The following is a 27,678-nucleotide window of genomic DNA, read 5'->3' on the forward strand; positions in this document are numbered from 1 at the left end:
CCAACCGAGGTACCTGATGTGAGTTTGTTTGGCGCCGTTGCTATTCAGGCATTGCAAACAGCCCCGCCCGGGTCCAATGATGCACCGGTTTTCTGGTTGATTTAGGGCGCATGCGGCACGTTGGGCAACACAACTGTCTGATGTTTCCTCTTAGCTAATGTTGGAGAGATTTGCGACAGGATCATTATGAGATGATCACCAAGTTTGGACGCGTTCTCGGACTCTTCTTGATTTTCGTAGTCTGGGATACTCCCTGGAATAATCCTGATGGTACGCTCGGTATGTACTGAAGTAGACTGGTGGTCCAGCAGGATCAGGTGCCGCTACTCCGTCCGGCCTTGATTACCGAGTCAATTCGAACGGGCCCTCCAAAGATCTGCTGTCCTGCTGTTTACGCAGTAATTCATATGACGCCAATTGTTTCCCTGGAGAACGGATAGAGTCAAGTAAACAACGTTTAATCAGCATGCAGCACGAGTTCCAGCTAGATGCTCTCGTTTCTATTCTCTTCCCATTCTGTCCAATGACACGACACATAATCAAAAGGAGGCCTGATTCAAGGCCATAGCTCAACCATCTCCCAGTCCCCATCTACCTTCCCGCTCCGACCTTCCTGGTTCTTCTGCCCATCACCAATGTAACGATATACGAACCTTTGAGGATCCTCTTTTGTCAGGATCACCCTGTCGACCTCGTCCGGCACGATAACGCAGACCAAAAAGTTCCTCCGAGCTACGTCGTCCTCCAGATCCTCCACCTTCTGCCCCATACCCAACCCCGTCCCTTCGCCGGGCTCCACCGCCCGCGGCGTCCCGGGCGCCGGGTTCTTGAACGTGCCCCTCATCATCGGGCTCAGATTCCCAAAGTGACCCGTGACCTCCCTCTCCCAACTCCACCCCTGCTGCTGCTGTTGCTGTCCCGTCAGATCCCTCATCCTCCTCTCCAGGGCTGCCCTGGCCTCGTCGCCGACTTGCCGGCCGAGCTGCCACACGACCCCGCGCATCCGCCACTGCGTCTGCGTCTCCTCGACCCACCACACCGCCTCGGCGCGCCGGTCCGCCTCGAGCTGGCCCGTCTTTTGCATGCGCGCATCCGTCGTGAACACGGGCATATCGCTCTCGTAGACACCCCCCGGGTTGCGCTCCGCTGGGTTGCGGTCATTGGAAGGCATCGTGCCCCACATGCCGCGGAAGATGCACGTCCGCGCCCGCGGCCCGCCGCCGTCCGCGTCGAGCGTGCTCAGGACGAAGGACGCCTGCGGCATCTTGGAGATGTGAGACGTGAAGTCGGCGCGCCACGGCGCCGCGGTCGCCTTGGTCGTCGTCGGCGAGGCCATGGTGGTCAGGTGCTGTGCGGTCGCCCGGAGCCGGTTGATCATGTGTGTGTGGGTCCCCGGGGTTGATGTCTTTGCCTCAAATGAATGTTTTGTATGTCAATATTAGAGAGTTGGAACGATTTGTATACAAAAAAGGGAGTTTTGGAAGTAGGTAAGTCTTAACAGAGGTTGCACGGACTAATTCGACCCTGTTTTTTTGGTTTTTTTTTTCACCCAGAGTTTATACTGGTAAAATGATCAGATGTCATATGCACCATCAACTCGTGGCGTCATTGGTTAGAAATGAGGATCGAGTTTAGATCTTGTCCGATCCGATCTTGAATGAAAGCTTGGACCTTTGCCCTAGATTCAACCCCTTGCGAGGGAATACATATACCTAATGTACCTAACTACACAACGCATACAGGGTAGGTGGGTAGTAGCACATGGCACTTTGTTAGAGGCTTTGCGGTATAATGTCGTCATCATCAACCAGTACATCTTTCAGATGTAATTTTATGTGCGTTCTAACCTGGAGATAAAAATCTCCTTCCATAACTAAGCTGAACCCCTCTGTGGTATCTATTCAAAATCCCAAAACGCCACGCCAAACGCTGATCAACCCAAGTCCCATGCTATAGATATTCGCTCAGGACCTGAATCCTTGTCCTGGCAACCTCTGAGCCATTCTCACCATCGCCCATAATCTTCATAATTTCAATCATTCGATCTGTTGTCGCGTCAGTTCTGGTCTTGCCAGCGACCCAAGGTCCAATTCAGAACAGAATTGAGGGGCAAAGAAATGGCAAGAATAAAACATAGGATAAACTCACTAATATCATCTTTGGCCCTTGTGTAAATCGGATCCTTGATGCTCCCATTGTTCGTCCTCCCATCTTCTTGCTCGCCAGTCTCAATGTTTCGTTCCGCGTCCCGTAGAATCCCTCCAATGCACAGCGCCTCGAGGAAAGCTCGGTGGTTAAACACCCACCACACTCTGGCGTCGAGCTCAAAGACCTGAAAGAGGATGAAAAATGCCGATATTGCCTGGTGTGCAGCATCCAGTGCGCCCTTGGCATTGATGGGCACGTCGGGGCTCTCTGAGGCGTGCACCAGCATCAGGTTGTGGAAGTAGTTGCTGTTGAGAAACAGAGCTTGTCGCACTACACGCTGGGGCCCATTGACGGCCCCTTGTGCCATTTGAGATAGGACGTCCGCATCAAGGCTGCGGAAGGTGTCTGGAAAAGATCGGTACACAGCCTTGAAGTCCGCGACGAGCTTGCTCTTGTGTCGCGCCGTGGCGCAGATCGGAATGTCGAGCGAACGCGGACTGCAAATGGCCTCTTGCACCAAATTGGCCAGCGACCAAGAACTTCTGATGTATGCGTTGTCGAGTGGATTCGACGACGCAATCGAAGAATCATCCTCTAAAAAGTCTTCCACGTTGACATCCGTATGGGTGGCTGTCGGTGGCAGTGACAGAAGGACGGTGAGAAATGTGTCCTGCAGCAGCACGGCCTGCCAAACCTTCCTCCTCTGCTGCTTTTCAAAAACGGTGGACTCTGGTGCCACCAAGTTGGGGTCGCGGTGAAGCCCCATCGCATATGCTTGGCGCATCAGCACACCAGCAAAGGCCCATCCGTCAGACGCATGGTTGTCGTTGATGAGAAAATAAGTTATCAGAACCATGGCTTGAACGGATCTTATTGACGCCCTGCTGAGGTAGCTGCCGACCCTGAGCGCCTGATTACTAGCCGACGCGAGGTATTCTGCCGAGTTCTTCCTCTCAGCCGGCGAGAACAGATCAGGCAGGAACTGGTTAGCCAACGCCAGCATGACGCACATAAGGGCAACAAAGTCCGCGTCAGTCTTGTCTCTCTCTTCCTTGCTGAGCGAGAAGAAATGTTCATAATCGGCATAAAAGGTTTGCCGGTGGATCATAGGATACACGGGATCCACGCGGTCAAAGTAGGTCGTCAACAATATGTCACACTGAATCTTATCCGGTATACAGAAGATGACTTCTGGAAGGCCACCGTGATAGCTCCACGTGTTCTCGAACGGATGCCTAGTTCCGACTCCAAAAATGTTGGAAGCAGTCGGGTGAGAGTGCGGAATATGGGAAAGTAGACCAGTCGACAGCGCAACTGATCCGTGCAGTGGGCTTTGACCGGTTGCTGCAAGACGCAAGTCCGATTTTGCAGCCACGGGTGATACCAGGGGCTCTGGCTTCTTCTTCCGAGGGGCCTTCAACATGCGAAGTCCATTGCTGCTACTTCGCGTCTCTCTGTCATGGAGATAGTAAGTCAACGTGCACAAAGTTTGGTATGTGCTTGCACGAGAGGGGCGCAATGGTGGGCTCGCTTACTCTATCAAGTTGGCAACATAGGCATACTGGCAATCAGTCTGTCGTTTGATGCCTGTCGGGTAATTAGCGCCATGAAGATTCTAGGAGAATGATCTTACTTTCGTTGACGACAAGGCGAGCATGGATGCTTGCATATGACTGGCAACAAAGGTGCAACTTACATGCCAAACAAGGTCTGCCTCTGTCGCACTGCAATCAGGCGTCAGCAGTCATGTGACTTTTTCTCCCCTACTCCAGCAAGTCGACAACTATGACGCACCTTTGTTTTCCTCTCGACGCATTGTGAGCACGACAAGGTTGGCTTGTTCCGTTTCTGTTTCTTCCTGAGCGGCTCCCCAAGCGCCACAGAGCTGTCACTGCTCACCGGGTCCGGCTTGGCATCGTCGACCGAAACCGGGATGCCAGAACCGACGACAGGCAAGCCATAGGCGGCAATGCTAGAGCCCGAAACGTCCGGGAGGCCAATGCGCTGCGGCAGGCTTGGCGATGGAGACGCGTACACGGTCCCCGAGCCGGAGCTTGGCGTGCCTACAAACAGGGCTGCTGGCCCAGGAGCAGGCTGATGCTGGAGTGGATGGTTGGTCTGATGTTGATGCTGATGCTGGTGCTGGAGCTGCTGTTGTGGCCGGACCGACATTGTCACGTTGGAAGTAACAGCAGCCGAGAGCAAGGAGTCCAGGTAGAAACACAAGCTTTTGGTTTGCTCAGCACGAGCTTCCCCGGTCCAGTATCGACTGACTAGGGAGGTAGGCAGGTAGGTACAACGCCCAGCCCAGCAATGGATGTATAAATCAATCAATCAATCAATCAAGACAATCAACGAATCGGCGCAACCTGGGCCCAAACAGCACGCACCCCTGCGCTGTTAGCCGCGCGGCTCTGGAGGGCCAGCAGCTTGGGATGCGACGAAAGAAGAAATGAGTGACAAACGAAAAATAAAAATTACTTTTAATATTAGTGCGACTCGCAATCGAAAGGTAACCTCGTAGGCGGTTGTGGTGTCTCGGGAATAACGAGGATTGTTTTTGGCGGCAATTGGCGATGGGAATAACGGATGATCCCACAGTTGTTGCCATTTCCTGGGCATGGGGAAAACCAAGAAATTCGGGGTTTATGGTCGGGAAATAGGAAAAAGGGGGGTAAAAAAGCAAGGAAAGAAGAAAAAAGGGCCAAACTGGCTGGTCCAAGGTTATGGGTCTAGAACATCGGCCAGACCGGGATTGATCGAGGTACTCCAGGTGCTGCAACGGTAGGCAACCGAGGATTGAACTAAGGAAAGCACATTTACCCCCAAGAATTAGGTAGGCAGGTAACCGCCTCTAGCTTGGAAACATTTGTCTGATTGAAATGTATACATTACCCGATGAACTAGCTAGGCAGGTAGGCATCAGTACAGGCGGACCCACAGTAAACAAACCCCAGCTGACCGGTTTTTTCCATCACATCACGTCTCTAAACTGTTGACCAAAAGTCTCGTGGCTTCAACCGGTTCGATTGCCGCTGTCAGGACTTATGGGCTAGGAATCGGGGGCATCTCACTAGGTTGGCGCTTTCTTTTTTTTCGAACCAACCTAAAACCAGAGCTGGGTCGGGCCGTCCAATCCCTGGCCAACAATGACAACCCTGCTAGTCGTACTAGCGCTTGGTGACTTCAGAATACCTATTAACAAGCGACATTCCCACCATTTGATCGGCAAATCGAAGCTGGCTGGGCCCTTTTCTCCCCCTTTTTTTTTTTTTTTTTTTCCCCCCTCGTTAGGTATACTGTAAATTGCCTCCCACTTTCTGGATGCCTTTACCGGTAGACGGGGAGTTCAGGCTTGGGGCTGGTGGTAGAATTGCCGGTAGACATGCAAGACATGGATATCGAATATTCGCTCTGAACCCTGCTAAGTCATGGTTATACACAACAACCATCAACAAAATTACATATAGCCTCATGTTCATTCAGAACAGCTGCAACAGTCTTCACTATGACTTATACGGGCTACATTTATGACTTGCATTTCTTTGCTCCGATGTGGTAGCTTGAGCGCAATCTGTCCGGTACCTATGGTCAAAAAGAACAATCCTATCGTGGCAACTTACCATCATTTGGTCGAGAAATCAGCGAAACTCGGCTCGTCTTCGTGTGAAACTGAGGTCAAAGAGAAAAACGAGAAAAGAAATGGAAAAGGAGAAGAATGAAAAGGAAGAAAACTGGCTAGCAAACACGTATAAACTGGTATCCTCTTTAACCTTAATCTATACAGATAAATCAGGTATTCGACAATCCTAAAAACTCATTTACATCCCTCGCCATGATTTCCAACCGTCGTATCGAAATTCCTTGTAGTACTTTACCAAGGAACAGCGAGAAATATTGACGTTAAAACCAACAGGTGCAACGTGTGACTGCGTCCACTCTGTTGACGGACCTTTAGCGGGCCTTGGACTTATGAAGCGAACATTTGCGCGTGGGATCTTAGGATTTTCCTTCAGCATGGTGATCAACCCCGCCGATGGCTGTCTCCTGACGAGTTGCCACCTCCAGGAAGCCTATCTCTTATCCAGCTGAATGGGTCGAATGTACTTCCGCTGCTTGTCTGATTGGGGTCACCACGCCGGCTCCCGTTGTCATCATTACGTTCCTGATCTCGCTGTTCGCGGCTGGGCGGTTGGCTCGATTCGTATGTCTGTTGTCGGTAGCGCTCGCGGTCCCTGTGACCCTCCTGATCACGGTTTGTGCTAGTGAACCGAGAGCTGCTCTGCGAATTGCTCCGATCGCCGTCTCGTTCCCGAGTCCGATCCCTAGAAGCACTGGTAAAATCGTGGACAGGGTCGTAGGACAAATTCCAGGGGGCTTGCATGCTTGGGCTAGGTGGAGACAGAGAATTGCGCCGCCGACCTGCAAATGGTGGCGTCGTGGGGCGATCAGAGCCTCCATGGCGGTCGCTGTTTGCAAGGTCTCTAATCGCCCGGAGGCGCTCCTCGTTTGTCGATGGACTGCGCAAAAGCTCGCGGCGGTGACTGGTATGGCCACTGTCGTTTTGCTGAATGTCTATAGGCGACTGTTGAGAGCTCTGGCTTGGACGTTGTGACGAGCTATTCACGAAGGAGCCTGTGCCGCTTCCGGATGGCTGGAAAGCCCAGGGAAAGATGCCCCGTGGGGGCTCGGGCCTTGCGGCACGAGGCCCTGAAGAAGATTGGTTTTGTGGTGCTTGAGTTCTTTCGGCTGAGCTCCTCTGCTCCATCGGGGTTCGGCATATGGGGCACGTGTTGTGCTCCTTGAGCCAGATTGTCACGCATTCCCCATGGAAAAAGTGCTTGCAGGGCAGGACAGTGGCTTCATCCCCTAAGCTCAGGTCATCCATGCAAATAGTGCACTCAACCGTCTCGTCAGTGCCCAACATCTTCTCGTCCAGCTTCTTGCGTTCCAGTTTCTCTATGGCAGCCTCTGAAGCTGGTGGCGCCGCATTTGACATTGGGTTTGCTTCCATCATTTGAGAGATTATTCTGTCAAACTCCTCCTGTGAAGTCACCACGTCACCCCAGTTACGAGTACCTCCGTATCCCGTCATCAAGGCACCAAGAAGCTGTTGAAAAGCAATTGGAAAGCCGTGGGGAGGAAGACCGCTGGCCTCGTCGTTGCTGCTTGTTTCGCCGCCTCTGTGAGGAGTGTTGCCAACTGGATTGGTGATATTGCCCATAATGGTACTCAAGATGCTAGCATTACTGTCAGCGCCTCTCGAGTCAAGCATCACTATCACGATGCGGCGCCTGGTCCGCGGATGGGGGTCTGCGTACGCGTCGAACTCGCCTATTGGCGGATTATTTCCGTCCCTCTGCAATGGGGCGGTTGTGATGGTGAAGCTTGTAGACCCCCCTGGAAACATCGTGGTGCGAGTGGTATAGTGGCGTGTGCCACTATTCTCGCTGGCTCCTTGTCCGGTTGCAGACCTCGTCCCGTCCGAGTTGGAAGCACCGGGAGCGGCCGATGATCCCATATCACGATTCATCATTTCATAAAACCGCTCCATGACGGCGTTGCCATCAGAGGGGTGTACATGTGGTGATTCTGTGCCTGCCCCGTGATTTACAGGCATTCGAAAAACTCTAGAGGTAAAATATATTCCCCCAGGAGCGCGGTGGCTGTGCTCTTCAATGTCCTCTTCCTCCGGGTCAGAATCATCGTACCGGTCTCGATGACCCTGCGGCTCTGTGCGGCTATCGTGTGTGTTGACAGGGCGAGGGTCGTTTTCCGGCGTCACCTATGATCAAGTTAGCACCGGCAGTGTAAACATCGCCTTCAGCTCGAGCTTACTATCTCGGTAGCCTCAGAATGGCATTGCGGGCAGACCAGGCCGTTCTGGTCCTGGAACCACTCATTTTCACACGCATGGCAATAGACAACATCACGGCCAGCAGAGGCATCCAGAGGTTGCCTGGATCCAGTACCCGACATTGTTCTCGCTGAGGACCTGCGCCGGTCTTGGCTACTCTGCGAATCGAGGGCAGCGAGGGCGGCAAGCCCCAGGCCTGCGAGGAGGCCGGCGGTACGGATCGCTCGGAACGCCAGAGTGTTAGGCCTTGGCGGTTTGCGGTGATAGCAGTTGGTCACACTTTAAGCTCCCTGCCCAAAGTGGATGCGGAGGAACAACAGATAGCTTTGAGTATGATCGTAGCGTGGTTCGGTCGGTCGATGGTCGGTTATACGCAAAATTAGGTGGTATATCCGGTGTCTCTGGCCGGTCCTTGAGTAAGCTGCTAGGCGGAGGTCTTCCGGCCGTATTGAGCGATGAAAGGCGACCAGAATTTCCGGGATGCTTACATATGTTGAGGAGAGTTGGGTTGCGGCAAGGAAGGAAAGAATAACAATCACTTTGGCTATTCCAGGCTGAAAATATTGGGTCTCAAAAGGGAGGTTTTTGGTAGTAGCAAGGTGGTTGATAAGCAAGGTACCCCAAGGGAGGGTAGCTAGGTAGGTAGGCAAGGTGTGAAACGAATGTTGAAAGCGGCCTGCCCCAGGAAAAAGAGCGATGCCGATTTAGGTGGTTTGTCTCTGGAAACAATCTTTAGAAACGATATGAAGTGACGCGTGCTAGGTCAGACGCGAATTTGAAAAGATCATGTGAAAGATGAGTTTGATGGCATCCCTACTCATTGCCAGAGCATGCTAAGCATGGATCGTTTTTCGATGCCTCCGCTTGTACGTGAGGTGACGCCTTGGGGGCAAGTTGGGTGCAAGACCAAAGACAGACAATAAGTTCTTGCGTCACAGGTTTATCGACGGTGGTGCCTTAGTGTTGCGTAAAGGAGCGAGGATCTGAGATGCTAGCCAGCTGATCCCTGTGCCGAGCCCCGCTGTTGAAGTTGGGGCGGGGCGTGCTGTGCTGCTGAATTGGCAAGATTGGCACGTGCACCAGCGTGACAGACGATTTACTGTACCAGTACTGTACAGACAGTACGTGTACTTACTGTATGACCTTGATGCGTTCTCCTCAATAGGATGCGGGATAATCAAATCGCTTCTTCAACATATCCGTTTTGTGGGCTGGACGCCACTCAAAGTCATGATTTGTATTGTGGCTTGGGGTGGTAAGTATATCTGCAAGGCAGTTATGACGGCGATCGATGTTGGATGTCGAGACCGAAATCTAGTCTAACGGTACTGGCAAGCTGGCTAGTAAGTCTCAGACTTGCAAAGTGTCAAACTACCTTCTCGATCCTTCCAGATCAATCTTTTGGTTTCTTTTCTTGCGCAGCCCGCAGCCCGTTCTCAATAATTCATGGGGCCCCAGGCAATAACTTTTCCCCCTTTGATAAGAAATGGCGTCTCTGGCTGTCAGCACCAAATATTTAAGGTACCTATTGACTTATTGGTTAGTGGCTTATTGCGAACCTCTAATCAAAGAAATGTTTACGTCATAAGTTTTTAGGTACCTGGTACGGTAATATACCTCCTGGCAAGCTCGTATTGTTCTACAACCCTGGCCGAATAGAGCAATTCATCGCTTCAATTGAACCACAAAAGCAGAAATCCAAGTTTGGTCGGGACATGAACAACTATCCCATAGAACACAAGAAAATGATACGGCTGTTAAACCCAGTGATAAGGCCGGGCCAACATGTACTTACCTACCTAGGTAGGAGGTGCTTACCTAAGTTGCTAGGTGGTAGTTAAGGTTTTGGTATGGAGATTTCCACAAGACAAGGCTGCACACTTCGTCATTTTTTCTAATACCTACCTACCTACCTGCCCTGTATATTCCTAAATAGGAAGGAATGAGACACACCGAGAAGCACACACATTTTTGCGTGCGGACATGACAACCCCTCAACTTCAATTGGCATGGATTGTACCTCATTCTTAGCTCACTTCCCTCAACCTTGCTGTAATTCTGCATCCGAGATTATGTCTCCGCGCGGCTAACGGCGCCGTTGTCAGCATTCCCCACATGCAAGCTGCCGCCCTTGGCGTTGATGGCATGTTACTCACAGGGCGTGCTGTTCACTATTGTATCTGTTTGTCTTATCCCCAAGGGAAAAGGAGGCTGCCGATTGGCACAACAAAATTCTGAAGTCTCCCCAGGCCGTCACCGTGCAGATTTTGGTACGCCGACATCCGAGCCGAGCGGAGGATAAATAGATCCGTAGTGATCTGGATATTTCGTGTAAAGGTCTCTTTTGTTATTTCTGACATCCTATTTTGACAGACAGGCCACACTCGCATTCTCACATTGCGACTCCAACTTGCCTCACACTCTACTCAGCATCAAAATCATGACCGAGGAGAAAGAGACGTACAGGGGCAACTGCCGCTGTGCTGCTTTCGTCTTTGAGGTGACGATTCCAAAGATCAAGGAGGTCGAGATTTGTAAATGCAGCATCTGCTACAAGAAGAACTATGCCTTTCTATTTGTTGACAAGAAGGACCTTCGTGTCGTCAAGGGTAGCATGGAGGACTTCACAACCTACACCTTTGGTGAAGGCATCATGAAGCACATGTTTTGCCCAAAGTGTTCGATGATGACAGTCTGCACCCATGGCAAGTTTCCCGACCAATATGTCGTCAATGTAAGCTATATTCACCCCTCCAGCGTGACAATATCTAGAATTGCTGATCTAGAGACCGTGCGATGAATAGGCCCGATCCCTTCAAGGACCGGTTGATATTTGGAACATGCCGAAGACGGTGTACGTAATACATCTGCTTGATCATTTTGCAGAAAAAATGACTTTGGTACTCAACTGTTGATCGTGTTTTTTTTTATATTTATTAACACTCTGAAAAAACAGTGACCCAGGCAAGGAACACAAGCCTGACTACGTCCCACCTGACGACTCGGACCTGCCAGAGCCCAAGGCGGAGATAGAGGGCGAAAGCAAAATCTACCATGGCAGCTGCCACTGCGGCGACATCCGGGTCAAGCTCAAGATGGAGCCGGTCGAGAAGTTCAAAGGCATGATCGGCGAGTGCAACTGCTCCTTGTGTCACCGCAGTGGCGTCACCTGGATCTACTCGAATCGACCGCAGGTCACCATCAGCCCAGACTGGTCGAGCGACAAGTTCTCGATGTACGGAGAGGCCGGGGCGAAGCTTGGAGAGCAGTACTTTTGCAAGCGCTGCGGCGTTTACGTGGCTAACAGGGTCAGAGCCGTCGAATCGGACGAGGAGTTTGCGAAGCTGCCTGCAGAGATACAGTCATTCCTGGCTGACAAGAGGCAGTGGCAGCCACTCAACCTGAGGATTTTTGATGGCATTGACGTCGATAGCGACCAGGTCGAGGTCAAGAGGGTGGACGGGTACAACCTGATCAAGCCAGAATATGTCAACCCTTGAAAAAGGGCTGGAGATTGCCGCTCTTACACGGGGAAACGAGTAACAGAGAGCTTAGTAGCTCTGGGGTGATGGTGATTAGCATCAGTCAATTTTTCAATGTGACCAAGTTCTGGGGAAACGCGGCATGTTTGATTCGATTTTTTCTTCACATGATGCATCTATCTTCCCCTGATTGGGGACCGGGGCTTTTGGTACCATAATCTCTCGCAGCTTCCTCTCGCTCACCAGCTACTTCCGGCTATTGCCCCTCCAACTCATCTCTCCATGGAATAGAATCCTGTGCACCCTTCCTCTCCACCGTCTTGGCAGCCGCTTTGTTAGCCGTCCTAACCGCAGCCTCTGCATCGAAATCGACGCCCGCCTTGGACGCCGCAACGGCAGCTAGCGCATACATGCCAACAAACGTGTCGCCCGCCGCGGTGGTGTCAACAACGGTCGCCTTGAGCGCCGGCACCAGAGCCGCCTTGCCCGTCCACCCCTGGAGGAAGTAAACCCCCCTGCCGCCGAGGGTGATGACGACGTTGCGCACGCCCGCCTTCACGAACCCGTCCGCCACCGACCGCAGTCCTTCCTCCGTGTCCAGGACCGACTCGGCCACGCGGCCAAGCACCGACGCCTCCGTCTCGTTAACGATGAGATGCTCGAGGCCCTCGAACGCCGAGGCGGGCAGCTCGACCGCGGGGGCCGGGTTCAGCAGCACAGGGACGCTGGCGGTGCGCGCGGCCTGCATCGCCTCCAAGACGACGGGGATGGGGACCTCGAGTTGCATGATGAGCAGGTCGGGCTTGTCCTTGAGTCCGGCCTCGATGGCTACAGCCTTGTCCAGGTCGTGGTTGCTCTCGGGGCTGAGGATGATGCGGTTCTGGCCCGTCGGCTCGTCGACCACGATGATGGCCAGGCCCGTCTTTGCCGGGTCCGCGCGCACCGCCACACCCGAGACGTCGACGCCGTGGCCCTCGAGATTGCTGCGCAGCAAGCTGCCGTATGAGTCGGCGCCAACCGCGCCCACCATGCGCACGTTGGCCGTCGCCGCCGTCTTGTCGCTCTGCGGCCTCGAGAGCTTGGCACAGGCGATGGCTTGGTTGGCTCCCTTCCCGCCCGGGGAGACGGCGAAGGAGTTTGCCGTGAGGGTCTCTCCCGGTAGGGGATGGTGGGGCACATACGACACCAGGTCGATGTTCAGGGAGCCCAAGACGGTGATTAGTGGCGTTTGGGCCATTGTTAATGAGGGATGGTTGGTTGTTTACGTTTGTTTGTTTGTCTGTTAATTTCTTGTTGGGCGGGGTATGCTCGCTCAATGCTGAGTCTAGTAGCCAACCGCTGGGTGTTGGTGGGAAATCAAATGGTTGCGAGAAGTGACGATTCCGCTTGACGGCAACCTAGGTGACTTTAGTGCAGCAAATAAATGATACTTAACTTGGATGATGTTCTATACGAACTATTTTGGTCAGGTGTGACGAAGAATTTGTCTGATTCCATAACATCCTCTATTTGCCCCACATGGGCTGATTCCCCCCTATCCAGATGCTCAAGTCAAGACTCAGGACAACATCATTCATCCACTGTCGGACTGGCTAGTTTGTCTCTGGCTACAAGCTGTGACGCAGAATAGCAATGATTATATCATAAGTTGCGGTTGGTGGCCTGGTAATAAATACCTGACAGTCTGAATGTTGATAGAAAGTCAATACACATATACACAATGCTGCTTTTTGATAGTCGTGTCAAGAGTTCAATTATTGTCTTCATTTTGATCTTGATATTCAGCATATTTAATCTTTAAGCTGCTTGATCGATACATTTCTCGTTGCAATACACCCCAGGGTATCTTTTGTAATGACAAAGAATATATGTCCACCATGTTCCTATCCACCAACTCACGCCTGCGTGAAACCCTTGAAATCCTGCAATGTGCGTATGCGCGAAGGCTGCCGCCTAGACCTTGATTTACTCAGACATCTTTTTTCTCTTACTTGGCCTGCGGTTTGGCTCTTCACCCTCGACAAAGTGTCCCTTTTCGATCTGGTGCTGTCTCAAGTTGTCTGGTCGATTCTTGTATGCGCTGTTGCAGCCAGGATACGGGCACTTGTATATCTTAGGGGGCTGCGCCGAATGTTGAAGCTTCATATGCTTGGCCATGCTCCCTTTGAACCATTGTGGATCACCTTTGGGCCTGTATCCGCAAAGTTCGCAACAGCTGTTGGCCTCCGTTTTGCCCTGCGTTGTGGTGCCTCCAGAAGTCGATGTCGATGAAGAAGGTGTTGTGGAGCTAGAATATGATCCGCTAGGCTGAACTGACAATGGCCCCGAGGTCAATGTAAGAGATTTGTCAAAACCAACTGGGCATACGACGACCACGTCTGAGGCCTCCCCTGTTGAACTGCCATAGGGTGACCCAAGTTCGAGCTTTGAGCTATCCGCAACCATCATTTCTGGGTTGAGCTGCATTGCAATGCTCTCATCCGCCATCGTTCCCATCAAAGATGGTGTCATGGCGTTTATGAAGTCATCAAACAAGGCGTCGCCTTCATTATCAGCACCCAGTGGCGATGTGGGCAGAGCAGTCTTCGTACTATCAGTCCCACCTCTGTTGAGCCCCTCGACTGTCATCTCCAGGAAACCAAGATCTAAACCGTGGTAGACAGTCCTGTTTGCACTGCTTCCGATGAATTGATGGTACATTTGGTCGCATGCTTGTCCTGTTGCGTTGGTATACTTTCCAAAATAAGCTCTCATAGGTAAACAGTTCTTTCCGGTGTATAGGAGCTCGATTTCAAGCCTCCGAATGCTCAAGATCGAGCCAGAGCTGAGTCGTTTGTGTATATCCTGAAGTCCTAGTAAGAGATCTCCATGGCCGGTAAAATTCTTTGCTAGTTGAACAATTACTGTGCGAGCGACTGTCACAAATGATGTGCTTGATGTCCCTTGGAAGTCAAGCCCTATCTGCTTAGAATAAAGAGTCGAGGTCAGGAGGTGAGATGGCTTGGGTGATGGCCTGAGGATTGCCGAGCATTCAAGTTCTATATACTTGATGATTAGTACACGCATAGGAAGAGGAGGGGTCCAACATGACAACTGAACTTACCATCCAAAAAGTCCCTCGCAGTACATAGAAGCGGGTCTTGGTTGTAGGCGACATGGGACTTGAGGTCAATAGTTGACTCCTTGCCCTTGTGGCTGGGACTTCTATGCAAGGACTTGTATTTCCTGCGAAGGCCTTGACTGATTTCAGAAACGGATAATTTGACTGGCTGCCAGATAGCCGTCATAAGCGCTTCCAATTTTATGTCTCCTATCATACGAGCGTAGACAAGAGACTCAACATATAGCTCCCGAGAGCGCTGTGAAAGATGGTCGTCACCGTAGACAACTAGGGAGAGAGCGTAGACCACGTGAACAAGACAGAGAATCTTGATTGGGCTTGTTGGTGGACAGCCGTCAAGAAGGCTTCTGAGTGCACTGAACCCATCCCTTGCGATAGTCATCGAGGCCAACGAGCGAAGCTTGTCAGCCCAGGGGTTGTCGTTGATGTCTTGAACCTTGAGCTTCGAGCTTGCAATGTGCTCCAGCAATGTGTCCCATGTCGAGCCTACAAGCGCTTCTGTGGCTGACTGGGGCGTCTTGACGTCTGCCTCAACGGACGCAGGGCTCTGAGTTTTGGAATGTGAAGCAATTTCTAGGGATGAGTCGAAGTTGGCATCTTGCGTTAAAAGCAAGTCGCTGGCACAAGTCGCAGCCACAGGGTAGGCGGTCGTATCAAAGTCAAACAGGAGGGAGTTCGTCGGCAGGTTGGTTGGATCCACCTTTGGTGGAGGGAAATCGGCGGGTAGTTCCGTGAACATTCCGTGAAGTAGCTCTGCCGGCGGGCAGATCGAATCGAATATTGATGTCGGTACATCATGTTGATCAAATTGGCGCTGGTCCAGCAGCAGGTCATCCTGCCCCATTAGCACGTCCTCGGGAGATACCAGGTGCTTCGCAAATTCGCCATCAGCCAAAGAGGAGTGGCTAAACGCCGATATTGGCGACACCAGGGAGCTGACATTGCTTGTAGCACTTGTGCTACTCGTATGGCTGACGTCGCTGGCAGTACTGGTAGTGCTGTTTGTGGATCGAACAGAAGAGCTGGGTGAGAGGTCCTTGCTTCTACTTGCCGGCACCGGATTAGGTCTGGGTTTGGGCCGGAACCTGATTGACTGAAGATATTGCTCGATACCAAAGGTGTTGACCTGTAGTGGCGGGCGCTCCTCAGGAGACGGAACCGGCTCGGCAAAAATCGACTGAGGGGCACATGCAATGTCATGTCGCCACTGCATCAATGGGTTGGGGGCGACCAACATCCTAGTGTCAACCTCTGGAAGTAAAAGGACTTGGGGGTCGACGACGGCAGGAGTTGGCGGGGATGGCGCAACCGGGGGTGCCACCTCGGTCGAGTCGATCTCGACAATGGCGTTTCCTGAGAGCTCGTAGCCATAGGTCTGGCCAACTTCCAACATGTTGTATCTTAGGGAAGCCACTGGGAACATGAGGGACTCGTCGTCGTCGTCGCCAAAATCAGTGGGAAGACCAGTCGCACCGTTCTTCCTTCCCTTGTGGCCAAGCGATGAAAAGAAGTTCTTAGCCCTGCATAGCATGCGGCGACGTTTGGACTTTTGAGTCAAACACCGCTGGCACTTCTTGTCGTCAAATCTCTCGACACGCATGTGACTGTAGCACCAATATTCGCAAGTCCCAAGCTGATCACATCCTGCGAGATGCCTGAGCATTTCCTCGTGACTTTCGCATCGCCGACGACATCGCAGCAGCGGACACTCAAGTTTTTCGCTCGGTGTCATGCCCTGACATGCATTACGTTTGACGGCCGCCCAGGCGATGAACCTGTATCTGCCACAATCTCCGTCTGAAGTATCACGGGATCTGTCGAATGTGTTCAGCAGCTATCCCGTAGCATATCATGTCACAAAATTTGTCCGGGCGGTGTGGATTCCTTCTGGTAGCTAATAGGAAGAAGGGGGGAGCACATATAAAAGCTCCAGAAGCAACTCAAGAGATGTTGCAAAAAGGGATTCTTACACGCATGAGTTCTCTGGGCTCAAGCTGGTATCCTTTGGGCCACATGTCGAGGCACAAGTGCTCGACGCCACCGAAGAAGACGACAAGGAAGAGGGTGAGAGTGAAACCCGGCGTAAGCTGAAGCGGCCACTAGGAGCCGGCGACAGAGCCCGAGCGGCGCCGCCCGAGACCTGACGATGATCGTACCCCGGGTCGCCCAGCAGCGACGGGACGAAGCGTTTTTTGCCGTCCATGGTCTGAAGCTTGTTATTAGGAGCAAAGACAATAAGAAGGTTTCGTAACGTGTCTTGTCTCTCGTAGATTGGTTGCAGGTGACGAATGCACGCGGCAAACGATTAGGCTAGTCTAAACAACGGGAAGGAGCGGCGAAAGTCGAATGCACTCCATCATCGTTTATCGCGTATAGTAGCCATTTAGGAACAAGATATGGTTTTGATTTTATTTTTTTAATCACATGGATCAAGTCCTGGAGGATTAGCGACAAATCGATCGCCGCCAGGAACAGTGGGTAGGCGGGTAGGTAAGTGGCTGTGGTCCCTTTGGTCCAGTGCCTATGAGGTAGTTCAGGTAGGTTGTAGGCTGCAATGAGGCTCAGCTCAAGAAATGGACAAAATGTCAGCACGCGATTAACCTCGCCCTCACCCTGCCCCGAATGTCAGCCCCGAGCACTGTAGGACTTTGGAGCTCAAGGTTTGTGTGTGGTAGGACTTTGAGCAAAGCGCGAGTTGATAGGTTGGTTGGCTGCCTCTTGCGAAAAGTGGCTGGGCGCGGGCTACTTCCTGCGCAACACTTCGAATGGAGTACGTAAGACCAGGGTTTGCATTCAAACCCCAGAAGCCTCCACAACCAACAAGTCCACCCTGTATGCCTATGGTGCCTCTAATTTTTCAAAGCTCTTTCTTTAAAGTGTGCACTTAGGTCGCGACGAGGTTTGATAAACAGAGGTGTAAGAGCTATAGAATTGAGCAACCAATTCAACACCTACGTGTTTATTCACATATATTCCCTCGTCCTTGATTGGAAAAATTACGTGCCGTCATTCCTGCAGGGATCTCTTGAGTGAGAGGCGTCCGAAGGGATTTGTTCTCACCTAGATCTCCCCATAATCCTTAGGTCAGCCGACCAACCCCGCGCCAAGTGCCGACGAGCAAATCCGGGTCCGGTAGGGGCAAAAGTGTCCTTGGTCAAAGACCAGAAAGTCCTGTACCCGAATTTTCGGAAACACTGCCACCAATCGAAACGGCTCGGAGCCAACGGTTATCTTTAAATCTCCAATCTGTGTGATTACCACCCACCTTTCAACTCCAGCCCTACAGTGGCAAGAGTATCTAGGTAGAAACCTAAGGTACCTAGGTGGGCAGGTAACCAGCTTATCTCTAAGGCCGCAGGTAAAAGACAACAAAAATGTCGGAAGCCCAGGAAGAGCCAAGGCAAGTCAGGACGATAATTGTTCTAGGCCCGCGGACCGGTTCGACTATTTCTACCTACCTTTGTAAAAAGTACATAGGTACCTCACTACCGGTAAGGTATACCAATCATCTTGTTGCATGTCGTTTCTCCAAACATGAAACTACCCTAGTGGATCGTCTACTTTTTTTATGGGCTGAGCATGGCCAGTTGCGGATGATAAACAACTTTCAAGGGGCCAACGACCGACGATCGATGGAATTGAATCATGAGATGCCTTGGAGCTTGCATCTGTGACCAGCAGAAGTGCAAGTAGTGGTGCATGCAATCCTCCAAGCTGTTTCGCAAACGCTTACCATTGCGCACATCTTTCAATGTGCATAGATCTCAGGTCGACATGTACAATGCACTGTGGTTTTTATGAATACGGATAAAACAGACACGTTGATCGCCAAGTCGCCAGGTCAAGTCGGGATCGCCTATCCCAAAGGCTTTACTGCAGTAGTACAACGGCCCCCTGTCGCTTTGGTGGTAAGTGCGAACATCCCATCATCACCTCGCCGTTGCTTTGAATAAACCTTGGCATGACTTACTTGGTCCACGCGACTTCATGCCTGCGACTGAAGATAAGGTAATGAAGCGAATTTCCATGACGATTCTTGTCAATCGATAGTATGCACCAGTCATTGTGCAATTTAGGCGCTTGTACAGCTGGGGACCGTGTTCGGCTACATACCTACCTTACCGACCTATACCTAGATAGGTATACATGGTATCCATATTATTTGTACAGTAGTAAGTAACACATACAGTAAGTACCTACCTACCTACCTATCTAACGACTCCGTAAGCTGCCTGCAGGATTCACATGTTTCAGGATTCCTCTTCCTGGCGACCAGACTCTCCTTCTTTCAGTCCGATACCCCCACCCCCATATTCCGAAATCGTTTCTTCTGATGTCGTGCCGTCCCAAAACAGCCTTTATGCGTCTTACGGACGGGTCCAGATGCGGACTATTGTAGATCAGCATAACATGTTGTCCGAACTAACAGAATCGCTAAAAAAAAAAAAAAGATAAAACCAAAACAATACACGTCTTTGTTCTTTGTTCTTTGTTGAGGGAAGATGACGTTAACAGTCTCGTGAACACCCCCTTTCTCGTACATGGAACATACTGTTATCAGGTTTAGAACTTTGCCTTGCATCCATCCCGTCTATCCTTTAGATAGTTTCGTTCATTCGAGCTGGTTTAGGATGTAGTTTGGTACGTCAGGCGTGGTAGGTAGTACAGTATGTAGATGTGATGATACCGGCAGTCTATCGAACCCCGCGAACCACACACTGATCAGCTGGTGCTGTCTTATCTTTGGCAGGTTCTTGGCTTCGTTCAACCCTTTTCTAGCCGTTCAATGTCGTTCATTCGTTGGTGGCTGGCTCACTTGCATCTTTTCAAACAATGGGGGCAAAGGTTGAAAATCCTAAACAACCAATCCCAGATTTCCATGGACGCCGGCCCCACACAACCTACCCTACGGAGTAAATACCGTTGCAGTAAGTAATACCCTGCCAGCAAAACGCAGAATCTGAAATCACCAACAACAACCGTGCGCATTTACTGATACCTAACCCCCCCTGATTAACGGCCCATGGTTGGTTCTCCTTGCACGGTAGGCGTGTGGGTGGTCCCTTTAACAGTCCATTTCAACCGTTCAAACGAAAACTTTTTTTCTGATTGGGGGCTTGACACGCGGGATGATGGACAGTCAGCTCTGTCGTAGGTGATCAGTCTAGATCCAATGGTACTACTGGTAGATATTTTTTTTCTGTCCCTACACCCCCTCCGTCCTGTTTGCACGTCAGATAGAGTGCCAGGCCATCCATGTCACACATGCGAGCTGGCAACCCAAGTATAAACACAAAACCTACCGGAACCTTGAAAATGTGCTCACGGCTCACCTGTGTTTTCTATTCTGTTCTTGACACGGGAAATATTTCATGGAAACCCCTTCTTGTCATTCCCCGTATTGCCACTTGTCAGTTTTTATTCCGAGTTTCTTCTCTTTCCCTTCCATTACTTTTCCGAGTGTGTTGCTGCCTTGGTTGTCCAGGATACCACCACTTACTTCCATCCCGTGGTGGGGATTCCCTTCCACGTCAAGCAGTGTCTCCATAGGATCGGTCATTATTACTGTACTACGGTTCGCACCCCCTAGACCCTGGGCCAATATCATAAGAAAAATCAACCCTTTGTGCGCCTCTCCTGGGGAACGAAAACTTTTCCCAGAGTTTTTCTTGCCTTTTATATCATCTTTTATGTCTGCCCACAGGATTCTGCTGCCTGTGTGAAGCATACTTGGGGAAAAGAGCCACACACTGTCTGAACAGAAAAAAAAAAAAACCCTTTTTTTCTCGTCCTGGCACACACAAGCATTGGACACCACCAAAAAAAAGCTTGGGACCGGCAAATTTTGTACAAGTCCGCAGCAGGTGCATAAGCCGTTCACAACCCCACGTCGCCTGCGACCACCGAATATGGCAACAGTGACTTTCACAGTCACCGAATTCGACTTGTCCAACTGTCGCCCAAAGCCCATAGCTGACAGAATCAATGATGTCCCGGGCCTCAAGACCAGCACTGGTAAGATCCCAATTTATCTATTTATCTTTGGAAAAAAAAAGAAGAAAAAAAAACTAGGTTTCTACCGACCCAACGGCCTGGGTTCTGTCCTGCAAAAGTGTCTGGTGTCAGTCGCGAGTCAATCAGCGCGACCAAATGAGCCTACTCGACTACTCCACGCAAATTTCGAAATCCTTTACTTCAAAGCCAGTTGGAGCGCAAAACGTCCAGCGGAAAGTGACATGCGCATTTGTATCGCCCACAACTAACACATACTTTCCATCCGGCAGCCTTCTTTTCCTTCCTCCGCGCGAACCTCGTGCAGACACCTTCGACCATGTCATCCGTGAACACACCACTCGTTGAGCCGACGGACACGGCACCAGTGCCGCACAACCTGCGCCGCAACGGCGCCGCAGCCGTTTCCCCGGCGTGCCTGGACGACGACGACGCCATCCCGCCCCTGTCCCTCGAGCTGCTGACGGAGCGTGCCGACCGCGTCCAGGCCCTGAAGCTCGTCGCCGACAGCGTCGCCCAGCAGCGCCAGCGTGCCGCCTACTCGCTCATCTTCCACCCGCTGCCGCTCGCCCTGCTGGCCGCAGGCCTAGCCCTCGCCTACAAGCAGGCCAGCCACGACCTCGGCACGCTTCTGGCCCTGTCGTCCGGCGTCGTCATGACGTACCTCTTGGCTATTCGGTACGTTACGGCGCCGTACATCCGCCACGCCGAGGCGATGGGCTGGCCGTTCTTGTCGCGCCTCGGCGATTCCGAGGCGGACGGCACCGACCTCGCAACGGAGGACATGGTTATCGGGACAAAGTTTGGCGACGAGCTCATCGGCGCATTGGTCCTGCGCCTGGAGCCGCCCAGCCGCCCCGGTTCGTCCGAGGGCGGCAGGCGGCGCAACCGCACGCTGAGCCTCAAGGGTGGCAGGGGAGTCATCCGCGCGTGGACCACCAAGCTGCGGTTCAGGTCAAAGGGCGTGGGCGGAGACATGCTTCACGAGGCCGTGCGCCTCACACGGGAAAGGTGCGGACGCGACGCCGAAGTGGGCTTTGCGCTGGAACATGCCAACAGCCTGCGCGTCCTGCCCGACTTGTTCAACGGTCCGTTCAGGAGGGACGAGGTGAGGGCTGCAAAGGCCCTCAAGGCCGTGCTTGGAGAGTGGGAGGGTGGTCGACGCAAGAGGTGATGGTGCTTGAGAGCACATTGGCATCTGTCATTTTTGGGTTTTACAGGGGTTTTTTTTTCAGGATCACCAGTTTTTAGATAGAAAGAGGGCTTAGGTTTGCCAAGTGTTTTACGGGAAGTTCGGATGGGAAAAAAATAATGATACCAAGATACCATTCTTTTATTACAGTATTTTCACAATTTCAAGCCGTATTCAATTCGGGGCGGTGTGGTTGCATTATTGATCGTATATTAATTGTTTCCCGTCCCCATTTTCTTGACCGTCATGGCTTACCTGCTCAATAGACAACCGTCTCATACAAAATCCTGGCTCTCATCGCGAAGCTTAACAAGTGAAAAAGATAAAGCAAAAGGGCAATCGATCCCTACAGTGACGTCTCGAAAGTTGGGCAAGTACAAGTAATAAATGCCAAACTCAGCAAATGGTCGGGAAAAAAGACACTGTAAACTCCAAACGCCTTCGCAACCTTAAAACCCAAGCACATCAGTCGTGACAGATTAGAGGAACTTGGACGTGACCGTATCATTCCGACCGAATGATAATTAAGAGTCGGCCACCGGCGCCTTCTTTGACGCGGGAAGTAGAGAATCAAATCCATAGATTGGCCTGCCGATTCTTTTGAGAGCATGGAGGACCTGAACGAGTCCGGCAGGTTAGCACAGCCGCACAAGCATAGTCAAGGGCTCACCGTAGCCGCCAAGCGTAGAAGACACTAGGGAAGATTCATCTTACATCGTGGACGGTCACTGTCTTGGCGCGACGATAATCGCAATATGCTACGCAGTCCCTGAGGATCTATAGTAGAGTTAGTTTTCAGTCTGATGGCTTTCCCCAGAGACGGTGGAGTCTGGCAAAATCGCTCACCCTTTCCAGATATTGCTTCATTGCACCTCGTGTTTCATCATATATCATCCCCGACAGGCGCTTCACTCCGCCACGACGGGCCAGACGTCTTTTTAAAATGAAGCATCAGCTAAGCAGGTCTGCAGGTCTGTTTATGATGGGAAAAACTCACCTGATGTCACCTTTTGCTGCGGGTCATAATTGCAACCGCGTTAGACCGTTTTGCTCGTACACGAATCCATGAAGATTTCAAGCAGCAAAGAGGGGTTGGGAGGTGATCATACTTATGCCACTGATTGTGTCTCTCTGGATTTTGCTATCGACGGACGACACGCTTATTAGTATTAATGATTCCTCATTGAAGTGAAGCTAAAGTGAGCCAAAACTGATGATATATAAAGCCAAGGACTTACCGATGACGCTTTCCACCTGCACCATGCAGTAGCTTCTTACCACTGACTTTTCCCGAGGTTCCAATGCGAGGGCCCATGTTGGCAGTAGGAGCGGAACCACCCATTGACGACCGCGGGCCGCCGCGTGCTGGCTGCGTTGGCATTTTCGCGACTGGCTGATAGGTTGAATTTGAGATAACTATTGGCTGTGGATAAATTGATCTCCCGAATCAAAAATCGAAAGATTCGGGTCAATTTCGTGCTGGCATATGAGGGTAGATAGTACAAAGAAGAGAACAAAACAAAAATTAACAAGCAACCGGTGGTTACGCTTCCACAATCGGGAAGTTGTGAGAAGAGAGTTGCGGGGGTGCTAAGATCAACCCAGCCAGGCCGCTTTACCGCATCTCAACGCCGGGTCACGTGCCGGCGCGTAACTTGAATTGTTTACGGAGTACATACAACCTGTAACACAAGGTGTAGGGTTCAGATGACGGAGAAAGATCTGGAACTAGACTAAAAGTCAGAATATACTACATACAGGGAAACAAAAAGGAAAAGCAACGTCCGTGAAAGTCACTGCAGTACAAATGCGTAGGCTCTGGCAGCCAGTTTGAACTCCTTGACCTTTAATCCTCGCAACCAGAAATTTGAAGCAATCACCGCAGTCACTACCAAACTCAGCTTCTTGTAGTAAAGCGCAAACGCGCACCACTGGGAAGGTCCCAAGTTCGTGCGCTTTGCAAGTCGCAGAAACACCCGGGGCTCGCAATCATCTCAATACATGACAGCTGTCTACCAGCGAATCTGTTACCATGGGTCCTGTTGGAAAACGGTCCCATGCGGCCATTATAGATTTGACCGGCGACGACGACTCGACAACGCCAAGTAAACACCCGCGTCATGGCTCATCCTCAAGCGCAAGAAAGTCTCGTCCTGGCCAACCATCATCACCAAAGCCATTGGCCGCGTCCAGCCAAGCGCCTTCATCAACTCAATTCTATGGGGTTGATGACCCAAACTCACGAGCGCTGAATCAATCCGATAACTCTCCCCAGCTGGAGTTGTATGGCACACTTGGTAAGTCAGGTGCCTTCAATCGTGTGATGAAGTATCAGAGTATTTGTAAAGGCCGCAAACGCTAACCGGCAAATCTTGGGTCGTAAGACGTCAAAATCGTCGGCTGTAGATACTACAACGGCATAGTGTCGCCTGGTGAGCTTACTATTTGCCGTCGGGAACCGACCAATCCGGTATTTCAATCCACTATGCCCAAGAGCTACGGGCAAATACATCCCGGGCAAACATCTAACAACTCGCAAGTACGATGTAAACGCTATCCGAGTGGACAACGTTCAAGGGGCCCAGATTGGCCATTTCCCCCGGAAGATTGTAGAGAAGTTAGCTCCTTATATTGTAAGTTTCTAGGCATTGGCATCACCCCGGAAATAACGTGGCTCGCAGCGTTCTATTCAGGACTGCCTTAATACCACTGACATTGCTATCAGGACGCCAATGACATTGCTATTGAAGCCAAAATTATGGGCGAGAAACAGACTTTCGATTGCCCTGCAAAGATGTTCATTTTCGGGACCAGTGACCCGCTGGCCAGGGCGCAACTTGAAAACAGACTCAAGAACGACAAGCTTTTAAAGGCTACGCAGCTCAAGCAGACCAAGCGCGAGTCTGAGCTTCGTCGTCTTCCCTTGGAGATCACCGGCACTTCAACGCAGTCACTCAAGAACATGCGACCGGGACAGAAAAATCCCCTTGTAGCCATGGAAAGCCTTATCGAACAGAGTCAAGTCGTAAAGGCAAGATCCACCGACGATCTTGTGAAAAGCCTCGCAATGGACGAGGAGGCACTGTCCGCTTTGCCTTGTGCAGATCAACCGCAAGAGCTCAAGTCCCAACTTCTGCCTTATCAGCTGCAAGGTCTTGCTTGGTTGGTTAAGAAAGAGAACCCTGAATTTCCCGTTACTGGCTCGGACGAAAATACGCAACTTTGGAAGGTTGATGCCAAAGGTCGTTATAGGAACCTTGCCACTGAATTCACAACTGCTGATGCCCCCAAGCTCCTAAGCGGCGGCATACTCGCAGACGACATGGGACTTGGCAAAACGCTACAGATCATTGGTCTTATTCTGACAGGAGGACCCGGCCCGACCCTTATTGGTAAGATACCGTTGCTTGAATCAGAATAATCGCGGCGCATCAGGCTTACTCATAGTTTGATAATCATTAGTTGCACCCATGACGGTGATGTCGAATTGGAGCCAGCAAATCGAGAACCATGTGTACGAAGATGAACGACCAAGCGTCTATATTCACCACGGTCCCTCCCGACTCAGGGACTCGGAGGAGGTGGAAAGTTATGGTGTGGTCATCACAACGTACGGCACAATGACCAGTGAGGGTTCCAAAGGCCCTCTGTCCAAAATCCAATGGCGAAGAGTAGTACTGGATGAAGGTCACACAATCCGCAATTCCGATACATTAACTGCGCTAGCTGCTTGCGAGCTGAAAGCCACGTCCAGATGGGTCCTCTCCGGTACGCCTATTGTCAACAATATCCGCGACCTTTATTCATTACTCAAATTCTTGAAAATCACCGGTGGCTTGGAGTCATTGGAAGTCTTTCGTTCCGTCATTGAGAGGGGGCTTTCATACGGCGACTCTCGGGCAGAGAGCCTTCTTCAAGCTTTGATGGGAGATCTGTGCCTAAGGCGCAACAAGAGTATGAAGTTTGTGGATCTCAAACTGCCACCAAAGACTCACTATGTGCATCGCATCGCTTTCACAGAGGCCGAGCAAAAAAAGTACGATGCCCTCCTGTGTGAGGCCAAGGGTGTACTGAACGACATCCGCAAGAACCCAAAGACGATTCAGCATGGCGGATTTACCAGTGTCCTTGAACGACTTCTTCGACTGAGGCAAATGTGTTGCCACTGGACCCTGTGCAAAGAGCGTGTCAAAGCGGTCTTGTCAATTCTCGAGGGACAAAAAGTGGTTGAACTTACACCAGAGAATCGTCAGATTCTTGAAGAAGCCCTCCGTCTACTCGTGGAGAGCCAAGATGATTGTGCAGTATGCCTAGATACGCTTGATGATCCAGTCATCACGCACTGTAAACACGCGTTTTGCAGAAAATGCATTATGCAAGTCGTCGAGGTTCAGCACAGGTGCCCACTGTGCAGAACAGAGCTCAGCGAAGACAAGCTCGTCGAGCCAGCCAAGGAAGATAACGGCAGGTCTGTCCAGGTGGATGATATGGACGAGTCTGCCGGCTCCTCGAAGACAGATGCACTACTCAAGATTCTTGATGGCACGCTACTCAAAAATTCTTCATCGAAAGTAATCATCTTTTCACAATGGACTTCTTTCCTGAACGTCATACAGCGACAGCTGGAGGAGCATACCACATATGGATATACCCGAATCGATGGCACAATGAAGCCAGTGGCCCGCGATGATGCCATGAGGAAGCTGGAGACAGATCCGGACACTCGTATCCTACTTGCAAGCTTGGGAGTGTGCAGTGTCGGGCTAAACCTCGTGACAGCAGACACGGTTATTCTAGCAGACTCTTGGTGGGCTCCCGCTATCGAGGACCAGGCTATCGATCGAGTCCACAGGCTAGGGCAGACTCGACCCACGACGGTATGGCGACTCGTCATGGAGGATACCGTGGAGGAGCGCGTGCTCGATGTCCAGAGTGAGAAGCGAGACCTCGTCAGCAAGGCCTTTCAGGAGAAAGGGAAGAAAACAAAGGCCAAGGAAACACGCATGGCCGACATCATGAAGCTTCTAGGCTGAGTGACGGCGTAATACCATGTAGGCAATAAATAGTCCATGGTTTTGACTAGTATTGTGTGTTGACTCATTCGTCCAGTGGACATACGAAGTATTTCAAGGTTTTTCAGATGTTGACATGTTAGCTTTCACACGTTCCATATACTTTTGGGCCGCATGTGCTCAAATCTGCGTGGGCACGAACCAACAACCCACGCAAGGTCTGCCTTAAAAAGAGAGTGGGATGGAGAAATGTATACTTGCGCAATGTATGGATTGGAGCTCACACGGCGATTTGGTGTTTGTTGCTCTTGCTTGAATTGATAGGGATGACTCCGGAGCCATATGAAACAAACCATGTCTGCAAATTTACTGACACTACATTAGGCAAGCTAACGTACTAATATGAGCCTCTGAGGCTTGCGTTTAGATGTGAACACCACGCCAGCCGATGTGTAGGTGCTGGGAGAGATCGAACAAATATGTACCAGGATCTAGGTCCCGTGGGCCTCGAAACCTGTGGATGGTATTTTCGTGGGGATGCGGAGGTACCGCATCAAAAGATTGAGGGGAAATTTCAAAATTAGATGTAGTCTCATCAGGAATGGAAAGGTGCCTCGAGGCTATTGTCTGTATCTGCAGGCTTGATCGAGTATGCGCAACAGATGGCCGTACTCGATATGGGACGAAGGATGATACGGGATAAGCTCCGTATACCACGTAGAACATACGCTTTTGGGGCTAGGCATTCTAGAACAGGCTTAGTGATTTCTCGTGTGGAACAAAGACATCCGACGGATACACGTGTGGAAGTTCGGGAGCTTTGGCATCTGGGCAGCCTTTTTGGAACCAGGCCC

The 27,678-nt window shown here is 51.2% G+C and overlaps 10 protein-coding genes across 10 annotated transcripts; 3 read left to right on the forward strand and 7 right to left on the reverse strand.

Annotated features, from left to right (window-relative positions):
- Window positions 1-376: 376 nt before the first annotated feature.
- MGG_16755 (uncharacterized protein) lies at window positions 377-1,666 on the reverse strand. Its single transcript, XM_003711902.1, has one exon. It carries the CDS (start codon window positions 1,376-1,378, stop codon window positions 557-559), a length of 822 nt encoding a protein of 273 aa, XP_003711950.1. The 5' UTR covers window positions 1,379-1,666; the 3' UTR covers window positions 377-556.
- MGG_16756 (uncharacterized protein) lies at window positions 1,637-5,006 on the reverse strand. The gene is made up of 5 exons (XM_003711903.1): window positions 3,943-5,006; window positions 3,845-3,872; window positions 3,684-3,735; window positions 2,149-3,602; window positions 1,637-2,045 (listed from the first exon to the last, which is right to left on the reverse strand). The coding sequence occupies exons 1-5, from the start codon at window positions 4,318-4,320 to the stop codon at window positions 1,951-1,953; spliced, it is 2,007 nt and encodes a 668-aa protein (XP_003711951.1). The 5' UTR covers window positions 4,321-5,006; the 3' UTR covers window positions 1,637-1,950.
- A 427-nt stretch (window positions 5,007-5,433) lies between these two features.
- On the reverse strand, window positions 5,434-8,981 carry MGG_06087 (uncharacterized protein). Its single transcript, XM_003711904.1, has 3 exons — window positions 7,987-8,981; window positions 7,470-7,933; window positions 5,434-7,388 (listed from the first exon to the last, which is right to left on the reverse strand). The coding sequence occupies exons 1-3, from the start codon at window positions 8,125-8,127 to the stop codon at window positions 6,173-6,175; spliced, it is 1,821 nt and encodes a 606-aa protein (XP_003711952.1). The 5' UTR covers window positions 8,128-8,981; the 3' UTR covers window positions 5,434-6,172.
- Window positions 8,982-10,293: 1,312 nt separating this feature from the next.
- Window positions 10,294-11,683, forward strand: MGG_06088 (uncharacterized protein). The gene is made up of 3 exons (XM_003711905.1): window positions 10,294-10,739; window positions 10,810-10,859; window positions 10,962-11,683. Exons 1-3 carry the CDS (start codon window positions 10,446-10,448, stop codon window positions 11,503-11,505), a joined length of 888 nt encoding a protein of 295 aa, XP_003711953.1. The 5' UTR covers window positions 10,294-10,445; the 3' UTR covers window positions 11,506-11,683.
- Window positions 11,613-12,958, reverse strand: MGG_06089 (ribokinase). The gene has a single exon (XM_003711906.1). It carries the CDS (start codon window positions 12,722-12,724, stop codon window positions 11,744-11,746), a length of 981 nt encoding a protein of 326 aa, XP_003711954.1. The 5' UTR covers window positions 12,725-12,958; the 3' UTR covers window positions 11,613-11,743.
- Window positions 12,959-13,223: 265 nt separating this feature from the next.
- MGG_06090 (uncharacterized protein) lies at window positions 13,224-17,512 on the reverse strand. The gene is made up of 3 exons (XM_003711907.1): window positions 16,579-17,512; window positions 14,591-16,422; window positions 13,224-14,525 (listed from the first exon to the last, which is right to left on the reverse strand). The coding sequence occupies exons 1-3, from the start codon at window positions 16,809-16,811 to the stop codon at window positions 13,453-13,455; spliced, it is 3,138 nt and encodes a 1,045-aa protein (XP_003711955.1). The 5' UTR covers window positions 16,812-17,512; the 3' UTR covers window positions 13,224-13,452.
- A 662-nt stretch (window positions 17,513-18,174) lies between these two features.
- On the reverse strand, window positions 18,175-20,168 carry MGG_16757 (uncharacterized protein; the record flags this gene model as incomplete). The annotated part of the gene is made up of 8 exons (XM_003711908.1): window positions 18,175-18,322; window positions 18,579-18,599; window positions 18,726-18,740; window positions 18,980-18,998; window positions 19,161-19,204; window positions 19,514-19,548; window positions 19,912-19,941; window positions 20,109-20,168. 8 exons carry the CDS (start codon window positions 20,166-20,168, stop codon window positions 18,175-18,177), a joined length of 372 nt encoding a protein of 123 aa, XP_003711956.1.
- Window positions 19,836-22,063, forward strand: MGG_06092 (acetyltransferase). Its single transcript, XM_003711909.1, has 2 exons — window positions 19,836-20,623; window positions 20,893-22,063. The coding sequence occupies exons 1-2, from the start codon at window positions 20,518-20,520 to the stop codon at window positions 21,792-21,794; spliced, it is 1,008 nt and encodes a 335-aa protein (XP_003711957.1). The 5' UTR covers window positions 19,836-20,517; the 3' UTR covers window positions 21,795-22,063.
- MGG_06093 (uncharacterized protein) lies at window positions 21,966-23,382 on the reverse strand. The gene is made up of 6 exons (XM_003711910.1): window positions 23,051-23,382; window positions 22,922-22,953; window positions 22,810-22,825; window positions 22,659-22,746; window positions 22,527-22,589; window positions 21,966-22,429 (listed from the first exon to the last, which is right to left on the reverse strand). The coding sequence occupies exons 1-6, from the start codon at window positions 23,191-23,193 to the stop codon at window positions 22,337-22,339; spliced, it is 435 nt and encodes a 144-aa protein (XP_003711958.1). The 5' UTR covers window positions 23,194-23,382; the 3' UTR covers window positions 21,966-22,336.
- A 146-nt stretch (window positions 23,383-23,528) lies between these two features.
- On the forward strand, window positions 23,529-27,259 carry MGG_06094 (DNA repair protein RAD5). The gene is made up of 5 exons (XM_003711911.1): window positions 23,529-24,109; window positions 24,197-24,282; window positions 24,353-24,445; window positions 24,538-25,204; window positions 25,275-27,259. Exons 1-5 carry the CDS (start codon window positions 23,845-23,847, stop codon window positions 26,843-26,845), a joined length of 2,682 nt encoding a protein of 893 aa, XP_003711959.1. The 5' UTR covers window positions 23,529-23,844; the 3' UTR covers window positions 26,846-27,259.
- Window positions 27,260-27,678: the final 419 nt, after the last annotated feature.

Source organism: Pyricularia oryzae, chromosome 3 (genome assembly GCF_000002495.2).
Source record: "Pyricularia oryzae 70-15 chromosome 3, whole genome shotgun sequence".
Taxonomy (NCBI): Eukaryota; Fungi; Ascomycota; class Sordariomycetes; order Magnaporthales; family Pyriculariaceae; genus Pyricularia; species Pyricularia oryzae.

Coding starts and splice junctions, on each gene's coding strand:
- MGG_16755 (XM_003711902.1), bottom strand. CDS start 1,378: ATGATCAACCGGCTCCGGGCGACCGCACAGCACCTGACCACCATGGCC.
- MGG_16756 (XM_003711903.1), bottom strand. CDS start 4,320: ATGTCGGTCCGGCCACAACAGCAGCTCCAGCACCAGCATCAGCATCAA. Junction 3,873..3,942: donor GCGTCGAGAGGAAAACAAAG/GTGCGTCATAGT, acceptor GCCTGATTGCAG/TGCGACAGAGGCAGACCTTG. Junction 3,603..3,683: donor TATGTTGCCAACTTGATAGA/GTAAGCGAGCCC, acceptor TCTCCATGACAG/AGAGACGCGAAGTAGCAGCA.
- MGG_06087 (XM_003711904.1), bottom strand. CDS start 8,127: ATGTCGGGTACTGGATCCAGGCAACCTCTGGATGCCTCTGCTGGCCGT. Junction 7,934..7,986: donor ATTCTGAGGCTACCGAGATA/GTAAGCTCGAGC, acceptor ACTTGATCATAG/GTGACGCCGGAAAACGACCC. Junction 7,389..7,469: donor CCAATAGGCGAGTTCGACGC/GTACGCAGACCC, acceptor CAGTAATGCTAG/CATCTTGAGTACCATTATGG.
- MGG_06088 (XM_003711905.1), top strand. CDS start 10,446: ATGACCGAGGAGAAAGAGACGTACAGGGGCAACTGCCGCTGTGCTGCT. Junction 10,740..10,809: donor CCGACCAATATGTCGTCAAT/GTAAGCTATATT, acceptor TGCGATGAATAG/GCCCGATCCCTTCAAGGACC. Junction 10,860..10,961: donor TGGAACATGCCGAAGACGGT/GTACGTAATACA, acceptor CTGAAAAAACAG/TGACCCAGGCAAGGAACACA.
- MGG_06089 (XM_003711906.1), bottom strand. CDS start 12,724: ATGGCCCAAACGCCACTAATCACCGTCTTGGGCTCCCTGAACATCGAC.
- MGG_06090 (XM_003711907.1), bottom strand. CDS start 16,811: ATGGACGGCAAAAAACGCTTCGTCCCGTCGCTGCTGGGCGACCCGGGG. Junction 16,423..16,578: donor AGCCCAGAGAACTCATGCGT/GTAAGAATCCCT, acceptor CACATTCGACAG/ATCCCGTGATACTTCAGACG. Junction 14,526..14,590: donor TGCGAGGGACTTTTTGGATG/GTAAGTTCAGTT, acceptor TCAAGTATATAG/AACTTGAATGCTCGGCAATC.
- MGG_06092 (XM_003711909.1), top strand. CDS start 20,518: ATGGCAACAGTGACTTTCACAGTCACCGAATTCGACTTGTCCAACTGT. Junction 20,624..20,892: donor GGGCCTCAAGACCAGCACTG/GTAAGATCCCAA, acceptor TCCATCCGGCAG/CCTTCTTTTCCTTCCTCCGC.
- MGG_06093 (XM_003711910.1), bottom strand. CDS start 23,193: ATGCCAACGCAGCCAGCACGCGGCGGCCCGCGGTCGTCAATGGGTGGT. Junction 22,954..23,050: donor GCAGGTGGAAAGCGTCATCG/GTAAGTCCTTGG, acceptor GTCCGTCGATAG/CAAAATCCAGAGAGACACAA. Junction 22,590..22,658: donor TGAAGCAATATCTGGAAAGG/GTGAGCGATTTT, acceptor ACTCTACTATAG/ATCCTCAGGGACTGCGTAGC.
- MGG_06094 (XM_003711911.1), top strand. CDS start 23,845: ATGGGTCCTGTTGGAAAACGGTCCCATGCGGCCATTATAGATTTGACC. Junction 24,110..24,196: donor GGAGTTGTATGGCACACTTG/GTAAGTCAGGTG, acceptor TTGGGTCGTAAG/ACGTCAAAATCGTCGGCTGT. Junction 25,205..25,274: donor ACCCGGCCCGACCCTTATTG/GTAAGATACCGT, acceptor GATAATCATTAG/TTGCACCCATGACGGTGATG.